Source organism: Oncorhynchus masou, chromosome 32 (genome assembly GCF_036934945.1).
Source record: "Oncorhynchus masou masou isolate Uvic2021 chromosome 32, UVic_Omas_1.1, whole genome shotgun sequence".
Lineage (NCBI taxonomy): Eukaryota > Metazoa > Chordata > Actinopteri > Salmoniformes > Salmonidae > Oncorhynchus > Oncorhynchus masou.
In genome coordinates, this window is record NC_088243.1 from 42938652 (window position 1) to 42964128 (window position 25477).

Below are 25477 nucleotides of genomic sequence, written 5' to 3' on the forward strand. Positions count from 1 at the left end.
ACAGGATGTCTGTATAGGGCTCCATTAACTAGGCTACAATACTTCACAGCCTGTTGAAAATTAGCCTGCGATTAGCTTTCTTTATCGTTAGTCCCTGAAGGCAGCTTGTGTTTAGAGGATTACATAGCATTTACACTATACAAGCAGCCATGCTAGCCTCGCCCTCATGTGGGTACTAAGCAAGCTAAGTAGTGCCACATATCAACAGCCATTGTCAGCCAATCCAGTAGGGATTGGAAGTTATGGTGAGCTTTGATTGGTTACTCGCGATATCGCGATTTGAATTATAGTTCCGCTTTCCCCAACTTTAGTCCCGCCCTGTTCAGCTCCCTCGCTCGTGCTCGCATCGCTCAATGGTCCAAGCCCACTCCGCTTCTCTCGCTTTCCTTCCATTGAACATGAATGGCTCCCGATGTTTCGCCATGCATTGGCGCTTCCTCGTGTAAATGGCCCGTTACACAGCAGGACCTGTGAACATAAAGCATCTCAGAGTAGGAGTGCTGCTCTTTGATAAAGGTCCCTGTGGTCTAAAAGTCCACTGTAAACTGATCCTAGATTCGCACTACATGCTTTATGAATACAGGCCCAGGAATCGAGGTGTAGCCTGGTGTAAGTAGGGCTTATCATTGTAAGTACACGCTAGGTTCTTCCAAGGTCTTGTCACATGTTTGCTAGTCAGTATCAATGAAATACCCAAGAAACCCATTGTTTCTGTGGGGCATATTTTGAAATCACTTTTCGCGCAATGGATGTGGATTTCTGTGTCCCATAGGTCAGTGACGTGAGTTCTTCAGATATTTGCTCTGTAATTAAAAAGTCCACAATAGTTCATTCTGTGCATTGCAATTTCCTGTGGACAGACGCATGTAACACAACTGGTATTGTAGGACGTCGGATGCAATAAGTTCACCACAGGAGTGCACAGGTTTATCAACACTAATGATTTCAATGCTCGAGCTGCAGAGCTCATCTCTCAGCCCCCTCTGTATACTGCCACCTACTGGAGACCTCATCTCTCAGCCCCCTCTGTATACTGCCACCTACTGGAGACCACATCTCTCAGCCCCCTCTGTATACTGCCACCTACTGGAGACCTCATCTCTCAGCCCCTACTGGAGACCTCTGTATACTGCCACCTACTGGAGACCTCATCTCTCAGCCCCCTCTGTATACTGCCATCTACTGGAGACCTCATCTCTCAGCCCCCTCTGTATACTGCCACCTACTGGAGACCTCATCTCTCAGCCCCCTCTGTATACTGCCATCTACTGGAGACCACATCTCTCAGCCCCCTCTGTATACTGCCATCTACTGGAGACCACATCTCTCAGCCCCCTCTGTATACTGCCATCTACTGGACTGTATACTGCCATCATCTCTCAGCCCCCTCTGTATACTGCCATCTACTGGAGACCACATCTCTCAGCCCCCTCTGTATACTGTCTATGGAGACCACATCTCTCAGCCCCTCTGTATCTGCCATCTACTGGAGACCTCATCTCTCAGCCCCCTCTGTATACTGCCACCTACTGGAGACCTCATCTCTCAGCCCCCTCTGTATACTGCCACCTACTGGAGACCTCATCTCTCAGCCCCCTCTGTATACTGCCACCTACTGGAGACCTCATCTCTCAGCCCCCTCTGTATACTGCCACCTACTGGAGCCCCCTCTGTACTGCCATCTACTGGATCATCTCAGCCCCCTGTATACTGCCACCTACTGGAGACCTCATCTCTCAGCCCCCTCTACTGGAGACCTCATCTCTCAGCTGCCACCTACTGGAGACCTCATCTCTCAGCCCCCTCTGTATACTGCCACCTACTGGAGACCACATCTCTCAGGCGTCTCCCCCTCATCTCTCAGGTGCTCAGTGACAAACTGCCCAGGGAAAACAAATCCCCCCTTTCAATTAGCTCCTGGATGCTTCTCTTTCTATTGGCTTCAAAATCAAATCAAATGTATTTGTCACATACACATGGTTAGCAGATGTTAATGCGAGTGTAGCGAAATGCTTGTGCTTCTGGTTCCGACAATGCAGTAATAACCAACGAGTAATCTAGCTAACAATTCCAAAACTACTACCTTATACACACAAGTGTAAAGGGATAAATAATATGTACATAAAGATATATGAATGAGTGATAGTACAGAACGGCATAGGCAATATGCAGTAGATGGTATCGAGTACAGTATATACATATGAGATGAATATGTAAACAAAGTGGCATAGTTTAAAATGGCTAGTGATACATGTATGACATAAAGATGCAGTAGATGATATAGAGTACAGTATATACGTATACATATGAGATAAATAATGTAGGGTATGTAAACATTATATTAAGTATTATTCAACCAAAAAGATGGTTGTTACTGTCAGCGCGATGCGTGAAGAAACCATTGTGAGCCATGTTTCCATGAAGCAAAGAACGTTACAGTCTCTCAGGAATGCTACCCTTCCTCAGATTTCATCAACCTTGTTGTCAAGAGACTGGACATTGGCGAGTAGTATGCTAGGGAGTGGTGCACGATGTGCCCGTCTCCGGAGCCTGACCAGAAGACTGCTTCGTTTGCCTCTTTTACGACGTCGTTGTTTTGGGTCGCCAGCTGGGATCCGATCCATTGTCCTGGGTGGAAGGCAGAACACAGGATCTGCTTCGGGAAAGTCATATTCCTGGTCTTAATGATGGTGAATTGACGTTGCTCTTATATTCAGTAGTTCCTCCTGACTGTATGTAATGAAACCTAAGATTACCTGGTGTACCAATGTAGGAAATAACACGTAAAAAAAAACAGAATACTGCATAGTTTCCTAGGAACGCGAAGCGAGGCGGTCATCTCTGTCGGCGCCGGAAGTGCCTCGTTCTATGGGTCGCAGTAGCAGCCATATTATTTTAAAACTTAATTTCGGTTTGCCTATCTGAATCATAATATCCTACTGTTCCTGATTTATATGCTTATAAGTCTTTTAGTTCATGGAAGGCTGTTTGTGTCACTATCTCAATGTTTTTATTGTCTTGTTTATTTCATTATATTTGGGAGATAACGACTTTAACCATATTTTGTATTATTGAAATATAAATTATGTTGGATGATGACAAGGGGAGAGGGGCATGGGAGATGAGGGCGGGAGGCTTGATAGATGTGAGGGGCCTGAAAGATGAGGGGGAGGGGCCTGAGAATTAAGGTCTCGAGAAGGTCTCAGTATAGAGAGAGGCCTGAGAAATGAGGGGCCTGAGAGATGAGGTGGACCCCTCTCGATCATTTGGAAAAATCAAGATTTCGCAAGGGTTTGCAACTTTGGAATTTCAGAAGGGGAGGTGCAAAGAGAGGGGGTGGAGCTACCGCCCTGCTTCCACTTAAATGTTCTAACAAGTCTGCAGTCTGCCCCCAGAACTTAATCGAGCACCTGATGCAATTACGCAAGATTTTAGTTCCGACCTTCCGAGATGATGTGCATTGTATTCTGTTATATATTCTCTTCTACCTCTGCCAGCTTCTGAATGAATGGAAGGTGTGTGTGTGTGTGTGTGTGTGTGTGCACGGGCGTGCGTGCTCGCTCGCTCGCCAGTTCCGTCTTCACACAGACACGGTTATTGTTGGCTTTTCAACCATGGCAGTGCTAACGTGTTGACAGTGTGAGTTGTGAATATTACAGTTTTACTAAATAATCATTACAAACTCCGATGATAGTGTTTGTTGCACAGTTAACAAACCTGTTTATTCTCAGTAGAATCATAGTAACAATACATTACATACTGACAACTACTATACAGTTCCAAATGACATAGAAATAATATGTTTTCCCCGTATATTATCTCTACACTACAAACAGTATAAACATCTTGATAAAATCTTCACAGTCATCAATAGGATTTGGCATCTGTAATGTATGTCTGACTTAAAATTCTATACAATCCGTGATTTCATTCTTTGAGGTATTGTCAAAAATGGTCAACAACTAACACTGCCTCTAAAGCTTAAGTCCTAAATATGCCCTTAGATCTAAGATTATCCCTAAATCATATACATTTAGTTTGATACAGAAGTAGTAGGGTCTGCTGTGTGTTCAAATATTGTGTCCGACAGAAACCATGACTTAATGAAAATCAGGAAAGCAAGAGAAAGTATTAGACAAAGGGCAAAGAGTTGGCAAAGGCATGGGTAGTAGGCTACTACAACTACCTACAAGGCTGACATCAAAACAGTGCTTTGTGACAGTTCTATACTTTTTTTTGCAGTTAAAGGCAACATGAATACTTTTTTTTAAGGTTATCATCTCCAAGTTAAACACCACAGTGCCATACAGCTTCCTTTACAAAAGTTAAAGTTCATCATCCTTCATACACCCTCTGTGCCAAATGAACAAAAGACTCCCACCACTGAACCCAAACCATCCACAAACACCCTTTTCACACTGTTGTGTTAACCAGGGGCAGAATGGCCAGCTGGCGTTTCGGGTACATTTTTAGACCAGTATCCCTTTCTAGCTTGGGGTTTTGCACAAATTGATCATTATTTAGCTAATAATGAGGGCTTCAAGGAAAAAAATTGTCCGGTTTGGGGGCCTCGAGGAAAAACAATGGCCAGTGTTTTAGAAATGCTAGTGCCAATTTCTGGTCCCAGTCTGCCCCTGGTGTCGACCTGAACCTTACTGTGTTGGCTTAGATATGTTCTTTTCACAATGCCCTTTCCAGCATTGTTCTAGCATCTATGGTGGAAACATACCAAGCAATTGCAGTACAGCTTGGTTCGGCTTTTGCTTGGCTTTGTAGTGTTAATAAGGGTAAATCCAATTCATCATCTTCACTCACAGTAACTCCCCCACAGTCTCCACTAACAGCTGACGTCGTACACCTCTGTGTCCTGCTTGTTCTTCAGCTGTGAGCAGGAGGGACATCTGGGCCGAATCTTGAAGCTGAGCAGCAGCGCCACCCCCCCCACCACCTGTACACATCCCCCCACCCAGCCGAAGTAGAGCGACCCGGCCGGGTGGAGAGTGAGCTGTGGCAGCCTATGATGAGGTCTGTGGGGGGGTGTCTGCTCCATCCCCAGTATTCCAAGGTTGTGTGTGTACACCCCCAGGGCGGTTAGACTCAGCAGGCCTGACAGCGCCACTAGCAGGCCTCCCGCCGCCACCACGCTTCTCAGAGGCAGGTCGGTCCAGCACCTCACCCCCACACTGGCCAGCACAATGCCGGCACCACACAGGAACAAGGAGCTAAGCACAAGGCCTTGCGCCAGCCTCAACTGTGGGTCGCTCTGGTATGCGCCTTCTACTGGCCAGCACTGCTTCAATTCCGAGTGGGCCACCTGTAGGCAGCTTTCCCATAGGCCATCGGTGCGCAGGAGGAGGCGGGGCTCAGCCCCGGCCACACCCACTAGCTGGGTCTGCCCCTCCCTCCACTGGGGTGTGATGGCTGCCATGAAGACCAGCACAAGGCCCAGAGGGGCAAACACGATGCCCATCACCATGGAGGCCGGGGTTTGCATGCTGCTGCTGGGTAATTTCGGAGGAATTTCTGGGTAATGGAGTTCTGGATGGGCTTCTGGATAATGTTCGACTCTAAGTGATAGTGGTTATGAAGGTCGATCTGTGGTGTAGGTTGACCTTGTTCAGAGACAAAGGATGGATGGTAGATCTGAGATCGTGGCCAGTTGAGTCACAGACAGTAGACGTCAGTCACACCTTGAGGTAGGACACCGTCAATCTACAAGGAGGAAAGAGGAGACATAAGACATTACCTCACCCAGTACAAAACCTTGCACTGACGCAAATATGACTGACTGTCCTCTGACCACAAACTCCAATTGACCTGATTTGGAATGTGCTGGATTTCATCCCCATCTCTAACGGTCTTATATCTGGTGTAACTGTTTACGTGACAGATCTAAATGGTTCCCTTCACCTTGCTGTGGTCTTCTAAGCATCCTTCACTCCTCACTGGGCTGAGAGAGAATATGTACATTGTTACGTCATGCCAATAAAGCGAGAGAGAGAGAGTGAGAGAGAATATGGCTTCAGTGGTCTGCTGGAGGCTAGGAGAATCTAGATGCCTTTCTGTTGCTAAGATACACTAACCTGGCCAGTCTCACAGCCGCTTTATTACACTTGGAAACGTCGGATTGAAAGCTACATTAGTCAATGAGTGTGTGTGAGTGCATGAATATTCATACAGTTGAAGTCGGAAGTTTACATACACTTAGGTGGGAGTCATTAAAACTCGGTTTTTCAACCACTCCACAAATTTCTTGTTAACAAACTATAGTTTTGGAAAGTCAGTTAGGACATCTACTTTGTGCATGACACAAGTAATTTTTCCAACAATGGTTTACAGACAGATGATTTCACTTATAATTCACTGGATCACAATTCCAGTGGGTCAGAAGTTTACATATACTTAGTTGACTGTGCCTTAATTAAACAGCTTGGAAAATTCCAGAAAACGATGTGTCATGGCTTTAGAAGCTTCTGTTTGGCTAATTTACATCATTTGAGTCAATTGGAGGTGTATCTGTGAATGTATTTCAAGGCCTAGCTTCAAACTCAGTGCCTCTTTGCTTTACATCATGGGAAAATCAAAAGAAATCAGCCAAGACCTCAGAAAAAAAGTGTAGACCTCCACAAATCTGGTTCATCCTTGGGAGCAATTTTCAAACGTTTGGAGGTACCACGTTCATCTGTACAAACAATAGTACGCATGTATAAACACCATAGGATCAAGCAGCCGTCATACACTCAGGAAGGAGATGCGTTCTGTCTCCTAGAGATGCATGTACTTTGGTGCGAAAAGTGCTAATCAATCCCAGAAGGACATTGTGAAGAAGCTGGAGGAAACAGGTACAAAAGTATCTATATTCACAGTAAAACAAGTCCTATAGCGACATAACCTGAAAGGCTGCTCAGCAGGGAAGAAGCCACTACTCCAAAACCGCCATAAAAATGGACAATGACCCCAAGCATACTTCCAAAGTTGTGGCAAAATGGCTTAAGGACAACAATGTCAAGGTATTGGAGTGGCCATCACAAAGCTATGACCTCAATCCTACAGAAAATTTGTGGGCAGAACTGAAAAAGCGTGTGTGAGCAAGGAGGCCTACAAACCTGACTCAGTTACACCAGCTCAGTCAGGGGGAATGGGCCAAAATTCACACAATTTATTGTGGGAAGCTTGTGGAAAGCTTTGACCCAAGTTAAACAATTTTAAGGCAATGCTACCAAATGCTAACTGAGTGTATGTAAACTTCTGACCCACTGGGAATGTGATGAAGGAAATAAAAGCTGAAATAAATAATTCTCTCTACTCTTATTCTGACATTTCACATTCTTAAAATAAAGTGGTGATCCTAACTGACCTAAGACAGGGATTTTTTACTAGGATTAAATCCCAGGAATTGTGAAAAACTGAGTTTAAATGTATTTGGCTAAGGTGTATGTAAACTTCCGACTTTGTGCGTGTGCGTGTGCGTGTGCGTGTGTGTGTGTGTGTGTGTGTGCGTGTGCGTGTGTGTGTTACTTTATGGTAGGGATAGTTAGGAACAGTGAGTAGTGACCTTGGTTATATTGAGGCTAGGATGTAATTGGGTTGTTCTACTGTCTGAATGCTGAATGAGTTGATCAGTGACAAGAATACTCAGGGGGCACACCTAGGCACACACACGGAAAATCCAGGAACAAACATCCCCCGGGTACAAACAACATCCGTCACCATCAGAGGGCTGCATGACAAACGTGTACTTATAAAGGGATGTTCCAATCAAAGACATCAAGGCCATGTTCAGTCGGGCACACCATATTGAAGTGTTTTGAAATTGAAAATAAAAATGAGCATTTCTTATTAGTCAAGTCCATGTAGTCCCTCCCTATTTTCAGATTTTTTTTCTCAACTTGGTGCCTGATACCACAACCCAGTTGTTTGATCCCAGTTTTGTGACAGTGTTTTATCCACCCCAAGATAATTACCCTTTTAGTTAATAGCAATCTAAAAGTATTCTCTTCATGATTTGCCACATAATAGCAATTACCACGCATGCATTAAGCATTTGATACATTGTGTGAAGTGCTACAAGGCATCAATTAATTGCGTTGTGTGTGACAACATCATATTAGCATCTTAGTGGCTGCCATCATAGAAATAGAATTACTAGAAGGGACATTCCCATTCAAGCCAATTATGCCATAATGGTTGGACTGGTAATTATTTTTCTATGACGGCCATACAGCAGATACAGATGCTGCTAGGCTGCAGCATAGAGCTCTAGAAACAGTTGCTCAGTCTGTATCACTTTGATTCTTCACTGTTTCTGGTGATTTATTTATTGAAGGAGTCCTACTGAGCCCCTTCCCACTGGTAGGGTGTGTGTTTATGAATTTGTGATTGCGTATGTGCACGTGTGTGTGCATTCACGCATGTGTGTGTTTGTAACATTTTTCACTCCTGCTACTTTGAAATAACCTTGTTGTGTATTTCTATTTCCCCTAACGCTGCTGTGTGTGTCTATATGCGGATCAGACTAATTACAGACAACATGGGGAGATTGCAATGGGAGTTTGTCTGCAGCCTCCCAGGCAGATTGTTGATCTGTGGGTTTGGATGCAGGGTGGATGCGAGTACATTGATGCTCTGGGGAGATTATATAATAATTGTTAATTAAAAAATTGTTACTCAATTGCATACGCCTCTCTCCTCGGGTTATCACTAGTTAACACAGCCAAAAGTCCAAATTGGCTGTATCGTAAAAAAAAATAATGAAAACAAAAATTCCCTTTTTGGTGTTAATTTAAGGTTAGGGTTGGGCATAAGGTTAGCATTGTGGTTAAGGTTAGGGTTAATTTTAGGTTCAAAATTGCATTTTAAGATGAGAAATTGTAGAAATAGGCACAGTTTATGACTTTGTGGCTGTGGTAACTAGTGACGACTGCACACAGTTCCTCCATGCTGTTTATTCTCTCAGCATGCTGTCAACTCATGCCCAACAGATTCTTACAAAACAAGAATGATGTTGCTTTCCACTTTGCTTGCAAAAATAAATCTCTATTATAGGCTCTATTATATCTCTATTATAGGCTGCTATTAGTTTCTGTATATTTCTCTTTGCAAAGTGTGACATGATCCAAACATAATGCTAATCGCTATTATGGCTGGCTAGCTAAATGCTATTTGTGCAACGGCATTTTCTGAATCAAATAGCCTATGTTAAAATCTTTGTAACACCTATTCACCTATTCAAATGTGATTAGGGTTCCCTGGGAACCATTGACCAACACTTTGGTTCCTACCCTGTCATTACTGCAACCTGGCTTTTTCATTAGTTGTCATGCCAAATAACAAATAACATGCCAATATAGCCAATAACCATGGCAATAATACTTATATTTTTATGATTCTGTCACGTCTACTCCCGCTCCCCCTCTGGCGTTCGACGTTGCCGGTTTACTAATCACTGGCCCTGACAACGTTCATTACGCACACCGAGCACCATCATTATGCGCACCTGCGCCTCATCATGAGACACACCTGGACTCCACCATTTCACTGATTACCTCCCCTATATCTGTCACTCCCTTAGTTCCATTCCCCAGGTAGTGGGGGTCGGCTCCAGTACCTGGTGGACTGGAAGGGGCACAGTCCAGAGGAGCGGTGTTGGGTTCCGATGGAGGACATTCTGGATGCCAACATCATCCGTGATCTTCGCCGCCCGCTCCTTGCCCTCGAGGCCGTCCCCCTGGCCAGAGTGGGGAGGGGGGGGCAGTTTACCCCCTTCGACAGTTTACTAATCATTGGCTCTGACAACCTTCATTACGCACACCTGGCACCATCGTTACGCGCACCGGCACCTCATGAGACACACCTGGACTCCACCATTTCACTGATTATCTGTCACTCACTTAGTTCCATTCCCCAGGGAGTATTGGTTGTGTGTCATGTCCAGACGCTGCTCTTGTTTTGTATCGTAACATGTTTCTTGTATTATTACGCACCTGCTTCTCGTTTCCCAGCATCTCTGTTACAGATTCCAACTTTTGACCGAAGTGTGTTGCTCTACACTGAGTGTACAAAACATTACTAATATTGCGTTACACTCCCTGTTGCCCTCAGACAAGACTAAATTTGTCGGCATGGACTCTATGAGGTGTCGAAAGCGTTCCACAGGGATGCTGGCCCATGTTGACTCTAATGCGTCCCACAGTTGTGTCAAGTTGGCTGGATGTCCTTGGGTGGTGGACCATTCTTGATACACATGGGAAAATGTTGAGTGTGGAAAACCCCAGCAGAATTGCAGTTCTGGACAGGCACATACTACCATACCCCATTCAAAGGCACTTAAATATTTTGTAGTGTTCATAACTCTTATGAGTGCTCCAAACTTTAAATGCAGAGCACCATTGATACCAATGAAAAATATTAATTTAGAGCCCTGCCTGTGACTGGCTTCCATTCCATCAGATTGAGCGTTAACTTGCATTGGCATTCGTCCGCATAGTGGATGTTTTGATGGGGTTGGAGGTGTAACTGTGGTATGAGCGGCTGCTCTCGTGTCAAGACACTCCCTTATTATTCCTACCAAGTTAGAAGTTTGAAATGGCGATAGAATCAAATCAAATCCAATTTTATTTGTCACATACACATGGTTAGCAGATGTTAATGTGAGTGTAGCGAAATGCTTGTGCTTCTAGTTCTGACAATGCAGTAATAACCAACAAGTAATCTAACAAACAATTCCAAAACTACTGTCTTATACACACAAGTGTCAGGGGATAAAGAATATGTACATAAAGATATATGAATGAGTGTTGGTACAGAGCAGCATAGGCAAGATACAGTAGATGGTATCGAGTACAGTATATACAGATGAGCATGTAAACAAAGTGGCATAGTTAAAGTGGCTAGTGATACATGTATTACATAAAGATGCAGGAGATGATATAGAGTACAGTATATACGTATACATATGAGATGAATAATGTAGGGTATGTAAACATTATATTAGGTAGCATTGTTTAAAGTGGCTAGTGATATATTTTACATCATTTCCCATCAATTCCCATTATTAAAGTGGCTGGAGTTGAGTCAGTGTGTTGGCAGCAGCCACTCAATGTTAGTGGTTGCTGTTTAACAGTCTGATGGCCTTGAGATAGAAGCTGTTTTTTAGTCTCTCGGTCCCAGCTTTGATGCACCTGTACTGACCTCGCCTTCTGGATGATAGCGGGGTGAACAGGCAATGGCTCGGGTGGTTGTTGTCCTTGATGGTCTTTATGGCCTTCCTGTAACATTGGGTGGTGTAGGTGTACTGGAGGGCATGTAGTTTGCCCCCGGTGATGCGTTGTGCAGACCTCACTACCCTCTGGAGACCTTACGGTTGTGGGCGGAGCAGTTGCCGTACCAGGCGGTGATACAGCCCGCCAGGATGCTCTCGATTGTGCATCTGTAGAAGTTTGTGAGTGCTTTTGGTGACAAGCCAAATTTCTTCAGGCTCCTGAGGTTGAAGAGGCGCCGAGGAACTTAAAACTTACTACCCTCTCCACTACTGTTCCGTCGATGTGGATAGGGGGGTGTTCCCTCTGCTGTTTCCTGAAGTCCACAATCATCTCCTTAGTTTTGTTGACGTTGAGTGTGAGGTTATTCTCACCACCTGGGGGCGGCCCGTCAGGAAGTCCAGTACCCAGTTGCACAGGGCGGGGTCGAGACCCAGGGTCTCGAGCTTGATGACGAGCTTGGAGGGCACTATGGTGTTAAATGCCGAGCTGTAGTCGATGAAATGCATTCTCACATAGGTATTCCTCTTGTCCAGATGGGTTTAGGGCAGTGTGCAGTGTGGTTGAGATTGCATCGTCTGTGGACCTATTTGGGCGGTAAGCAAAGGGTACAGGGCGGTAGTCGTTTAGCTCAGTTACCTTAGCTTTCTTGGGAACAGGAACAATGGTGGACCTCTTGAAGCATGTGGGAACAGCAGACTGAGATAGGGATTGATTGAATATGTCCGTAAACACACCAGCCAGCTGGTCTGCGCATGCTCTGAGGGCGCGGCTGGGGATGCCGTCTGGGCCTGCAGCCTTGCAAGGGTTAACACGTTTAAATGTTTTACTCACCTCGGCTGCAGTGAAGGAGAGTCCGCATGTTTTCATTGCAGGCCGTGTCAGTGGCACTGTATTGTCCTCAAAGCGGGCAAAAAGTTATTTAGTCTGCCTGGGAGGAAGACATCCTGGTCCGTGGCTGGGCTGGTTTTCTTTTTGTAATCCGTGATTGACTGTAGACCCTGCCACATACCTCTTGTGTCTGAGCCGTTGAATTGAGATTCTACTTTGTCTCTATACTGACGCTTAGCTTGTTTGATTGTCTTGCGGAGGGAATAGCTGCACTGTTTGTATTCGGTCATGTTTCCAGTCACCTTGCCCTGATTAAAAGCAGTGGTTTGCGCTTTCAGTTTCACGCGAATGCTGCCATCAATCCACGGTTTCTGGTTTGGGAATGTTTTAATCGTTGCTATGGGAACGACATCTTCAACGCATGTTCTAGTGAACTCGCACACCGAATCAGCGTATTCGTCAATGTTGTTGTCTGACGCAATACGAAACATATCCCAGTCCACGTGATGGAAGCAGTCTTGGAGTGTGGAATCAGATTGGTCGGACCAGCGTTGGACAGACCTCAGCATGGGAGCTTCTTGTTTTAGTTTCTGTCTGTAGGCAGGGATCAACAAAATGGAGTCGTGGTCAGCTTTTCCGAAAGGAGGGCGGGGCAGGGCCTTATATGTGTCGCGGAAGTTAGAATAACAATGATCCAAGGTTTTGCAGGCCCTGATTGCGCAATCGATATGCTGATACAATTTAGGGAGTCTTGTTTTCAGATGAGCTTTGTTAAAATCCCCAGCTACGATGAATGCAGCCTCAGGATGTATGGATTCCAGTTTGCAAAGAGTCAAATAAAGTTCATTCAGAGCCATCGATGTGTCTGCTTGGGGGGGAATATATACGGCTGTGATTATAATCAAAGAGAATTCTCTTGGTAGATAATGCGGTCGACATTTGATTGTGAGGAATTCTAAATCAGGTGAACAGAAGGATTTGAGTTCCTGTATGTTTCTGTGATCACACCACGTCTCGTTAGCCATTGTTTCTGTCGGTGCGATGCGTGGAGAAACCAGCTGGCTGCACCGACTCCGATAGCATCTCTCCAGTGAGCCATGTTTCCGTGAAGCAAAGAACGTTACAGTCTCTGATGTCCCTGGAATGCTACCCTTGCTCGGATTTCATCAACCTTGTTGTCAAGAGACTGGACATTGGCGAGAAGAATGCTAGGGAGTGGTGCACAATGTGCCCGTCTCCGGAGTCTGACCAGAAGACCGCCTCGTTTCCCTCTTTTACGAAGTCGTTGTTTTGGGTCGCCGGCTGGGATCCATTCCGTTGTCCTGGGTGAAAGGCAGAACACCGGATCCGCTTCGCGATAGTCATATTCTTGGTCGTACTGATGGTGAGTTGACGCTGCTCTTACAGTCGAGAAGAACTACTGAATATATGTAATGAAACCTAAGATACTAATGTTTGAAATAACACGTAAAAAAAAAAAAACTGCATAGTTTCCTAGGAACGCGAAGCAAGGCGGCCATCTCTGTCGGCGCCGGAAGTGTAGGCTAACGCATGTTTTCATGTTTAGTTGATGGGGGATTTATAGCCTATCAGTCTTATCTGTCTTAAACAATAGAGCATCGCACATGTAAGTGTTTGAACTTGTAGCGCAGCTGCATGAGATTCTAATGAGGCTGCATGAGATTCTAATGAGGCTGCATGAGATTCTAATGAGGCTGCATGAGATTCTAATGAGGCTGCATGATATTCGAATGAGGCTGCATGAGATTCTAATGAGGCTGCATGAGATTCTAATGAGGCTGCATGAGATTCAAATGAGGCTGCATGAGATTTGTCGGATTATAAAGTCGGTGGTTTTGTTGCATCCAATAGCCGTGTCCGCGGTAAACTAGCGTAAGGAGCTTGTGGATTTGACAGCTCTAAATCTAGGTCCAACACAGACATGGACAAAACAACCCCTACGTGGGTGTCGGCTAGCTCGGATCTGATAGAATCTAGGCCTGAGTGAACATGGGCACTTGGGCAGTGACATTTTCACTATCAGCATCTGGCTTTATCGTTGGCGTTTATTTTTTGATCCTGGCATTATCACTGAATAATGGATGATATACCACAAATTCAGCACATACAGTATGACCGCTGTTGACCAATTAAAGTGGCTGTCCAGTGTTCCAGATATCTGTGAAATATGACTTAAAGGCCCAATGCAGCGGTTTTTATATCAACATCAAATCATTTCTGGGTAACAATGGAATAATATATTTGCAATAAAAAAAAAATGTTTTTGCTGAAATGTATCAAGAATTTTGCTAGGACTGTTTGGGAGTGATGGGGAGGGGGAAATGTGAAACTAGCTGTTATTGGCAGAGAGAGTTGGAAATCTCTTTGTTAGTGGTCTATTTACCGCATGATAATCTCACAAAAACCGAAATTCTTGCCCATGCAAACCTGCCGATTAGAATGTCTTGCGTAGATTGTATTTTGAGCAACGAGCAACTATCAGGAAATATCACTCTTAAAAAACACGTTTACAGTGTTCGTATCATCAGCTTTTGTACAATATGATACAAAACACAGGAAAACTGAATTTTGACTGCACTGGGTCTTTAAAATGAATTACAATATTAATTAAGTTGATTTTCCAGAACAGCTTCAATGCGCCTTGGCATAAATTCTACAAGTGTCTGGAAATCTATGGGTGTTTTGTTGATGGTGGTGGAAAACACTGTCTCAGTATTCAATTGGATTGAGATCTGGTGAGTGACACACCTTTTAAATCCCCTATGCTCCTTTGAGATCCCTCTTTAAAAGTCACTGAGATCTCTTATTCTAGCCATGCCATCCAAAATAATGGGCAACTGGGCATGATTATACATGACCCTAAGCATAATGGTTTGTTTGAATTTCTAAATTAACTCAGGAACCACACCTGTGTAGCGCAGGTCAATATACTTTGTATCCCTCACTTACTCACTTACTCAAGTGTTTATTTTATTTTGGCAGTCAACAACAGGTAAATAGGTTTCATCTTGACATCCACATTTTTGCTACAAACCACAGGATTTGAAATAGAAGGGAATGGCGAGATGGCTGTGTGGAGGATTTGCCTTGACTTGCTTTCTTGTTGGCTAGCCAGCTACACTGAACAAAAATATAAACTCAACATGCGACAATTAAAACGATTTTAGTGAGTCATGTAAGGAAATCAGTCAATTTAAATAAATTCATTAGGCCCTAATATATAGACATCACATGAGTGGGAATACAGATATGCATCTGTTGGTCACAGATACCTAAAAAAAGGTAGGGGCGTGGATCAGAATACCTGTCAGTATCTGCCTCATGCAGAATGACACATTTCCTTCGCATGTGCTTCATCAGACTGTTGATTGTGGCCTGTGGAATGTTGTACCACTCCTCTTCAATGGCTGTGCGAAGTTGCTGGATATTGGTGGGAACTGGAACACATTGTTGTACACATTGATCCAGAGCATCCCAAACGTGCCCAATGGGTGACATGTCTGGTATTCAGGCCATGGAAGAACTGGGACATTATCAGCTTCCAGGAATTGTGTACAGATCCTTGCAACATGGGGCCTTGCATTATCATGCTGAAACATGATATGAATGGCACAACAATGGGCCTCAGGATCTCATCACAGTATCTCTGTGCATTCAAATTGCCATTGATAAAATGCAGTTTTGTTCATTGGCCGTAGCTTATGCCTGCCCATGTCATAACCCCACTGCCACCATGGGGTACTCTGTTCACAACGTTGACACGAGCATACCGCTCGCCGACACCACGCCAATACTTCTGCCATCTGCCCGATACAGTTGAAACCGGGATTCATTCGTGAAGAGCACACGTTTCCAGCGTGCCAGTGGCCATCAAAGGTGAGCATTTGCCCGCTGAAGTCGGTTACGTCGCTGAACTGCAGTCAGGCCACGACCCTGGTGAGGACAACGAGCAGGCAGATAAGCTTCCCTGAGACAGTTTCTGACAGTTTGTGCAGAAATTCTTCGATTGTGCAAACCCACACTTTCATCAGCTGTCCACGTGGCTGGTCTTAGCCATGTGAAGATGCTGGATGTAGAGGTTCTGGGCTGGTGTGGTTAAACGTGGAGAAATGCTAACTAACAGGGATGTAAACAAATTTGTGCTCAACATTTGGGAGAAATAAGCTTTTAGTGCATAAGAAAAAAAACATTTATTTATTTTTGTTCTGCTCATTGAACATGGCACCAACACTTTACATGTTGCATTGATATTTGTGTTCGGTATAGCTAAGTTTGCCACCATTCTAGCTAACTGCTTCTAAACAAAGAACATGATGTCATGTTGCAAGCAGATTTCAAGCATTTTTTGTAACAGTGTTTCTTCTGCAAGGTAAGGACGAGTCAGCAACTTTATTTGGGTATGAGTTAACAGAATGAGCTTTTAAAATTAGATTTCTTGGGACAGTTACTTTAACCAACTTTACACTTTCACTCTGGCAGGTATTGGAAACTGTGACATATTCACCAGAAATGTTATTACAATGGCTTGCGAAAGTATTTTTCCTATTTTGTTGCCTTACAACCTGGAATTAAAATAAATAGATTTTTTAAGGGGTTTGTATAATTTGATTTACACAACATGCCCACCACTTTTAAGATGCAAAATAGTTCTTATTGTGAAACAAACAAGAAATAAGACAAAAAACAGAACTTGAGTGTGCATAACTATTCACCCCCCCCCCAAAGTCAATACTTTGTAGAGCCACCTTTTGCATCAATTACAGCTGCAAGTCTCTTGGGGTATGTCTCTATAAGCTTGGCACATCTAGCCACTGGGATTTTTGCCCATTCTTCAAGGCAAAACTGCTCCAGCTCCTTCACGTTGGATGGGTTCCGCTGGTGTACTGCAATCTTTGAGTCATACCACAGATTCTCAATTGGATTGAGGTCTGAGCTTAACCTCCAGAAACTCTAGGGGCGCTATATCATTTTTGGATAAAAAGACGTGCCCGTTTTAAGCGCAATATTTTGTCACAAAAAGATGCTCGACTATGCATATAGTTGGTAGCTTTGGAAAGAAAACACTCTGACGTTTCCAGAACTGCAAAGATATTTTCGGTGCGTGCCCTAGAACGTGAGCTACAGGCAAAACCAAGATGAGACGGCATCCAGGAAATGAGCAGGATTTTTGAGGCTCTGTTTTCCATTGTCTCCTTATATGGCTGTGAATGCGAGAGGAGTAAGTCTGCCCTTTCTGTCGTTTCCCCAAGGTGTCTGCAGCATTGTGACGTATTTGTAGGCATATCATTGGAAGATTGACCATAAGAGACCACATTTACCAGGTGTCCGCCCGGTGTCCTGCGCCGAAATTGGTGCGCAAAAGTCAGCTGCAAGTATTTTTCCACAGAATTCAGAGAAGAATGCAGGCTTCCACAAACGATATATCAATGAAGAGATATGTGAAAAAACACCTTGAGGATTGATTCCAAACAACGTTTGCCATGTTTCGGTCGATATTATGGAGTTAATTCGGAAAAAGTTTGACGTTGTAGGTGACTGAATTTTCGGTTCGTTTCGGTAGCCAAATGTGATGTACAAAACGGAGCGATTTCTCCTACACACAGACGCTTTCAGGAAAAACTGCACATTTGCTATGTAACTGAGAGTCTCCTCATTGAAACCATCCGAAGCTCTTCAAAGGTAAATGATTTTATTTATTTGGTTATCTGGTTTTTGTGAAAATGTTGCGTGCTAAATGCTACTCAAAATGCTAAGCTAGCTTAGCATACTCTTACACAAATTAGTCAATTGCTATGGTTCAAAAGCATATTTTGAAAATCTGAGATGACAGTGTTGTTAAGAAAAGGCTAAGCTTGAGAGTAGGCGCATTATTTTCATTTTATTTGCGATTTTCAGAAATCGTTAACGTTGCGTTATGCTAATGAGCCTGAGGCTTTAGTCACGATCCCGGATCCGGGATGGGGAGTTTCAAGATTAAACCACTCAAGTGTTGTTTTAGCAGTAGGCTAAAGCATTGTCCTGCTGGAAGGTGAACCTCCATCCCAGTCTCCATCCCAGTCCATCCCATACAATGTGATTTTCTGGATTTTTGTTTTAGATTCCGTCTCTCACAGTTGAAGTGTACCTATGATAAAAATTACAGACCTCTACATGCTTTGTAAGTAGGAAAACCTGCAAAATCAGCAGTGTATCAAATACTTGTTCTCCCCACTGTAGGTCTGTAGCAGTTTTGGTCAAGAGTGTCCCCCCTTTGAAGAGGGGATGACCGCAGCTGCTTTCCAATCTTTGGGAATCTCAGAAGACACAAAAGAGAGGTTGAACAGGCTAGTATTAGGGGTTGCAACAATTTCGGCAGATAATTATTTAGAAAGAAAGGGTCCAGATTGTCTAGCCCGGCTGATTTGTAGGGGTCCAGATTTTGCAGCTCTTTCAGAACATCAGCTGCCTGGATTTGGGAGAAGGATAATTGGGGAATGCTTGGGCGAGTTGCTGTGGGGGTTGCAGTGCTGTTGACCGGGGTAGGGGTAGCCAGGTGGAAAGCATGGCCAGCCGTAGAAAAATGCTTGTTGAAATTCTCAATTATAGTGGATTTATCGGTGGTGACAGAGTTTCTTATCCTCAGTGCAGTGGGCAGCTGGGAGGAGGTGTTCTTATTCTCCATGGACTTTACAGTGTCCCAGAACTGTTTTGAGTTTGTGTTGCAGGAAGCAAATTTCTGCTTGAAAAAGCTAGCCTTGGCTTTTCTAACTGCCTGTGTATATTTGTTTCTTGCTTCCCTGAAAAGTTGCATATCACGGGGGCTGTTCGATGCTAATGCAGAAAGCCATAGAATGTTTTTATGTTGGTTAAGGGCAGTCAGGTATGGAGAGAACCAAGGGCTATATCTCTTCCTGTTTCTAAATTTCTTGAATGGGGTATGCTTGTTTAAGATGGTGAGGAAGGCATTTAAAAAAAACAGGCGTCCTCTACTGACGGGATGAGGTCAATATCCTTCCAGGATACCCGGGCCAGGTCGATTAGAAAGACCTGCCCGCTGAAGTGTGTCAGGGAGTGTTTGACAGTGATGAGTGGAGGTCGGTTGAACGCTGGCTCATTACGGATGCAGGCAATGAGGCAGTGATCGCTGAGATCTTGGTTGAAGACAGCAGAGGTGTATTTAGAGGGCAAGTTGGTTAGGATGATATCTATGAGGGTGCCCGTGTTTACGGCTTTGGGGTGGTACCTGGTAGGTTCATTGATAATTTGTGTGAGATTAAGGGTATCAAGCTTAGATTGTAGGATGGCTGGGGTGTTAAACCTCTTGAAGCTAGGGGGCACTATTTTTATGTTTGGAAAAATAACGTTCCCAAAGTAAACGGACTATTTCTCAGGACCAGATGCTAGAATATTCATATAATTGACCGATTAGGATAGAAAACACTCTAAAGTTTCCAAAACTGTCAAAATATTGTCTGTGAGTATAACAGAACTGATATTGCAGGCAAAACCCTGAGAAAAATCTAACAAGGAAGTGGCTTCTATTTTGAAAACTCCATGTTCCATAGCCTCCTATTGCTCCATATCAACCAGATTCATTTTCCTATCGCTTCCTCAAGGTGTCAACAGTCTTCAGACATAGTTCCAGGCTTTTATTTTGAAGAATGAGCGTGAACAACCACATTGCGTAAGTGGATAGGTGGGGGCTCTCAGAGTGAATTGTGCGCAAAAGAGAAAGGTGGCCATTGTTACTCCCGGTCCTAGTGAAAAGCCAACTGTCCCGGCTGATATATTATCCAATAGATATTTGAAAAACACCCTGAGGAATGATTATAAAAAACGTCTGACATGTTTCTGTGGACATTTTGGATATAATTTGGAAATTTTGTCTGCGTTGTCGTGACCGCTCTTTCCGGTGGATTCCTGGGCATAACGCACCAAACTAATGGAGGTATTTGGATATAAAAAATATCTTTATGGAACAAAAGGAACATTTGTTGTCTAACTGGGAGTCTTGTGAGTGAAAACATCCGAAGATTATCAAAGGTAAACGATTAATTTGATTGCTTTTCTGATTTTCGTGACCAAGTTACCTGATGCTAAGTGTACTTATATGTTTTGTTCGAGCGATCGATAAACTTACACAAACGCTTGTATTGCTTTCGCTGTGAAGCATAATTTCAAAATCTGGGATGACAGGTGGATTAACAAAAGGCTAAGCTGTGTTTCGCAATATTGCACTTGTGATTTCATGAATATTAATATTTTCTAGTAATATTATTTGACTGTGACGCTATGCTATTCAGCGTTGCTGATGACAATTATCCCGGATCCGGTATGGATGGTTCAGAGGTAAGCATGTTCCAGTTTAGGTCACCTAGCAGCACGAGCTCTATGGTGTCCAGAGCACAGCTGGGGGAAGAGGGTGGTCTATAGCGGGCGGCAACGGTGAGAGACTTGTTTTTACAGAGGTGGATTTTTAAAAGTAGAAGTTCAAGTTGTTTTGGTACAGACCTGGATAGTAGGACAGAACTCTGCAGGCTTTCTCTGCAGTAGATTGCAACACCGCCCCCTTTGGCCGTTCTATCTTGTCTGAAAATGTTGTAGTTAGGGATGGAGATTTCAGAGTTTTTGGTGGTCTTCCTAAGCCTGAATTCAGACACGGCTAGGACATCCGGGTTGGCAGAGTATGCTAAAGCAGTGAATAAAACAAACTTAGGGAGGAGGCTTCTAATGTTAACATTCATGAACCCAAGGCTATTACGGTTACAGAAGTCATCAAAAAGAGCGCCTGGGGAATAGGAGTGGAGCTAGGCAATGCAGGGCCTGGATTCACCTCTACATCACCAGAGGAACAGAGGAGGAGTAGGATAAGGGTACTGCTAAAAGCTATGAGAATTGGTCGTCTAGGACGTCCGGAACAAAGAGTAAAAGGATGTTTCTGGGGGTGATAAAATAGCTTCAAGGTATAATGTACAGACAAAGGTATGGTAGGATGTGAATACAGTGGAGGTAAACCTGGGCATTGAGTGATGATGAGAGAGATTGTCTCTAGAAACATCATTGAAACCAGGAGATGTCATCGCATGTGTGGGTGGTGGAACTGAAAGGTTGGATAAGGTATAATGAGCAGGGCTAGATGGTCACCAGTGAAATAAGCCAATAAACACTAACCAGAACAGCAATGGACAAGGCATATTGACATTAAGGAGAGGCATGCTTAGCCGAGTGATCATAAGGGTCCAGTGAGTAGAGAGGTTGGCTGGGGTAACGGCGATTCAGACAGCTAGCCGGGTCATCGGTAGCAAGCTGGCAGAGGATGGAGGTCTATTTTTAGCCACCTCGTGTGTTTCCTTTGGTAGATTAGTGGGGTTCCGTGTGGTAGAGGGGAACAATCCAATTGGCAAAAAATATATAGTGACCAAAGAAAATTGTCCGATAGACCTATTCAGATAGCAGCCGATAAGACAGCTAACGATTAGCGGGCCGCAGATGGGCGTTCAGGTAAAGTCGCGATGGAGGGGACAGTTGAATAACTACCTCGGGCAGATAACATCGGTAGTCCAGTCGTGAAGGCCCTGTAGGGCTCCGAATCGGCAGTAAAACGGGTCCCAGATAGGTGATTGTTGCCCAGGAGTGGCTGATGGAACTCTTCAGCTGGCTAGCTCCGGAATCATTGATGTTTGCTCCAGGAGGAACGTAAGCCAATAGTCACTCGGATAGCAGCTAGCTAGCTGCAAGATCCAGGTGTAAATGTCCAGAGCTTGCGGTAGAAATCTGGGGATATGGAGGGAAAAATAGGTCTGGTATGTTCTGGTCTGAGTCGCGTTGTACATAACTTGCGATAGCTTTTCGAGCTAAAGGATAGCTGATGACCACCAACCGTGGTTAGCTGGATACTAACGTTAGCCAGTAAACTGGCAAGCTTCTGGCTAGCTTTTGGCTAGCTTCTATTGTGGATTTCAGATTTGAGGTGAATAATACTTTTTTTTTTAATTGGTGAGGCGGGTTGCAGGAGAGTGTTTTGAAGTTGAGCTTTACGAAGAAAAGATGTAGAACAAAGACGAGAACAAAGGACATCTGACATCTATGCCATCTTAGTTCTGGAAGACTGAAACAGGTTTCCCTCAGGTTTCCCTCAAGAATTTCCCTGTATATAGTGCCATCCATCATTCCTTCAATTCTGACCAGTTTCCCAGTCCCTGCCGATGAAAAACATCACCACAGCATGATGCTGCCACCATCATGCTTCACTGTGGGGATGGGGTTCTCGGAGTGATGAGAGGTGTTGGGTTTGCGCCAGACATAGAGTTTTCCTTGATGGCCAAAAAGCTCAATTTTGGTCTCATCTGACCAGAATCCCTTCTTCCATATGTTTGAGGAATCTCCCACATGCCTTTTGGTGAACACCAAACGTGTTTGCTTATTTTTTTCTTTAAGCAATGGCTTTTTTCTGGTCACTCTTCAGTGAAGCCCAGCTCTGTAGAGTGTACAGCTTAAAGTGGTCCTATGGACAGATACTCCAATCTCCACTGTGGAGCTTTGCAGCTCCTTCAGGGTTATCTTTGGTCTCTTTGTTGCCTCTCAGAATAATGCCCTCCTTGCCTCGTCCGTGAGTTTTGGTGTGCAGCCCTCTCATGGCAGGTTTGTTGTGGTGCCATATTCTTACCATTTTTGTAATAATGGATGGGATGTTCAAAGTTTCAGATATTGTTTTATAACCCAACACTGATCTGTACTTCTCCACAACTTTGTCCCCGACCTGTTTGGAGAGCTCCTTGATCTTCATGATGCCACTTGTTTGGTGGCGCCCCTTGTTTAGTGGTGTTGCAGATTCTGGGGCCTTTCAGAACAGGTGTATATATACTGAGATCACGTGACAGATCATGTGACACTTAGATTACACACAGGTGGACTTTATTTAACTAATTACATGACTTCTGAAGGTAGTTGGTTGCACCAGATCTTATTTAGTTATTTTTTCTCATTTCACTTCACCAATTTGGACTATTTTGTGTATGTCCATTACATGAAATACAAATAAAAATCCATTTAAATTATAGGTTGTAATGCCACTAAATTGGACAAATGCCAAGGAGGATGAAAACTTTTGCAAGGCACTGTAATTTACTATTTTGAATCATAGAAAGTTCCAAACTTTTAAAAGTAATTTCTATCATTTTCCCTCTCATTCTTTTGACATGCTCACCTTCATGGCCACCCAGAGATGATCAAGTACAAATGAGCAAATGCGGCCCCTGATGACACCTGTGTCTCTAAGGCTGTGTTTAAACAGGCAGCCCCATTCGGATATTCTGCCAAAAGATCAGAGTTGGGCTGTCTGTGTAAATGCTGTCTGTGCAAATTCAGCCTAAGACATTGAGCAGCAGGACACATTTGACATAAGATACAGAAGTTGGTATAGCAACTTTCAGAATAATAATCAGGGGAAACTATTAGAAATGCGATTCCGGTTTGAATTGTAAGATGAAGACCAGAGAGGAAGAGGTGAAGCGAAAAGGGTAACTCGGTCCACAATCGGTCTCCTCCAGAAGGTGGCATTAAAAAAAAAAATGTTTGCCCACCAAGCGAGTCGTTTTTGTATGGAGGTCCATGAGAGAATGCCGAATTTGGTCCCCAGAAACTGTAATGCCTTATTTGCTATGTGAGGCTTATTTGATTGAATAGAAGTGTTGTGATGTGTAGGTTGTTACAAATGTACTAACATAAGTACACACACGTGGCATACCGGCAACTTTTAGAAAAACTATTTTATATGGTGTTGTGCCTGTTTTTCACACTATCTTCCTTCTCATTGGCTAGAATGGTCCCACATGGTATTCACTTCGTCTCTCCTGCCTCTTCCTCTCCGAGGACAGCGAATCTCATTGTTAGACATGAGACTTGACAATCTCGTCATTGTATACGTATCATTGTGACGACTCAATAGTCTCTCTAAGCGTGTTTAGTTTCTCACAAAATGTTCTATGATTCACAGACATCCTACATCCACACACACTCTTTCCCTCATTAGCTGTCATATTGATTGCACTGTAAGCCAAACCGAATTAGAAGGACACACGTACCATTCAGGTGAGGTAGTAGCGGGCTCCATGTCTTGCCTGCTCATCCTCTGTCCGTCTGTACTCCTTACGTTATTCCTTCTAGTAGGATCCTATGCTTGCCCTATGCATCTCTTACCCTTTCTCTCTCCTCCCCTCTTTCTCTTGTCTCGATCACGGGTCACGGGAAGATGGCTGTGTTAGATTTCAGATGTAGCCGAGTGTGCATTCAGCTTCTCTCTCTCTCTCTCTCTCTCTCTCTCACTTCTATTTCTCTCGCTCTCTCTTTCCTTCTGTCTCTCTCATCTCTGGTACCTACTGGATTCACAAATCCTCTCGCTGTCTTTTGCTTCTCTTTTATTCTTCTCTCTTCACTTTCTCTCCCCCGCTCCCGCTCTCTGTCTCCTCTATGTTACCCAGTGAAGGATGCCCAAACACTCCACATAGGTACGTGTGCTGCCTGCTATATAAGTTGTGTCCGCACTAGAAGCAGCTCGCATGCTGGAACAAATGGGTAAGGATAAGGATAAGGAAGAGGCAAGAGGGTTCATCCAATAAACTGGCTAAACAGACAGACAGGCACACACGTGCACATAGACACAGACTCATGCATACAGTACACTCATGTATACACACACACACTCAAGATGATAGAGATACTTAACCTTATTGTTAACAGAATAAGAATTGGGTTTGTGATGTCTGATATAAAATAAGCAGACAGGACTAGACACACACGTGTACATGTATTAAACAACAAGCTCTCACAGTCTCACTGCAGAATAAGATGTTTCTCCAAACGTCAAATTTCGAAGAGTATTTGAGACTCTGGGTTGACTCCTTCAGAGTCCTCCTGCTCAGTATCATTCCGTTTCTCAAAACATCAAATTTTGAAGTTGCTCCAAATGTCAAATTTGTAAGGTTAAGGGTTAACGTTTGGGATAGGTCTAAAACAAAAAAACATGGAGTGAACACTTAACCTTCTGATCGAGAGTCATGGGATTATTGGCAAAACCCAAGCCTACTTGATGGCAATAGAGCTCACTGTTGCCCCTAGTAGCCAGTTTTACAGGCATTCCCAACGTCCTGAGGACATGGATAGACATCCAATTTTGAAGTCACTTTTGAGCAATCTGTCTGGTATTAACCCAGCTAGCACATTTGGTTCCTTGGAAGTTGTGGGGACGTATGTTTTTGGTTTCCCATTGGTTCTGGGAACTAAGTGATACATTTTCTGAGACCATAAGTGAAAATTCTGCCTGTTCTGGGAACGTTCATTTTTTGGTTGCAGGGAGGTTCTGAGAACAGAAATGATTGGTTATTTGAAGG

The 25477-nt window shown here is 43.9% G+C and overlaps 1 protein-coding gene across 1 annotated transcript; it reads right to left on the reverse strand.

Moving 5' to 3' along the window:
• Window positions 1-3697: 3697 nt before the first annotated feature.
• cldn23l (claudin 23-like) lies at window positions 3698-24713 on the reverse strand. Its single transcript, XM_064955669.1, has 2 exons — window positions 24173-24713; window positions 3698-5712 (listed from the first exon to the last, which is right to left on the reverse strand). The coding sequence occupies exon 2, from the start codon at window positions 5492-5494 to the stop codon at window positions 4838-4840; it is 657 nt and encodes a 218-aa protein (XP_064811741.1). The 5' UTR covers window positions 5495-5712; window positions 24173-24713; the 3' UTR covers window positions 3698-4837.
• Between the last annotated feature and the right edge of the window lie 764 nt (window positions 24714-25477).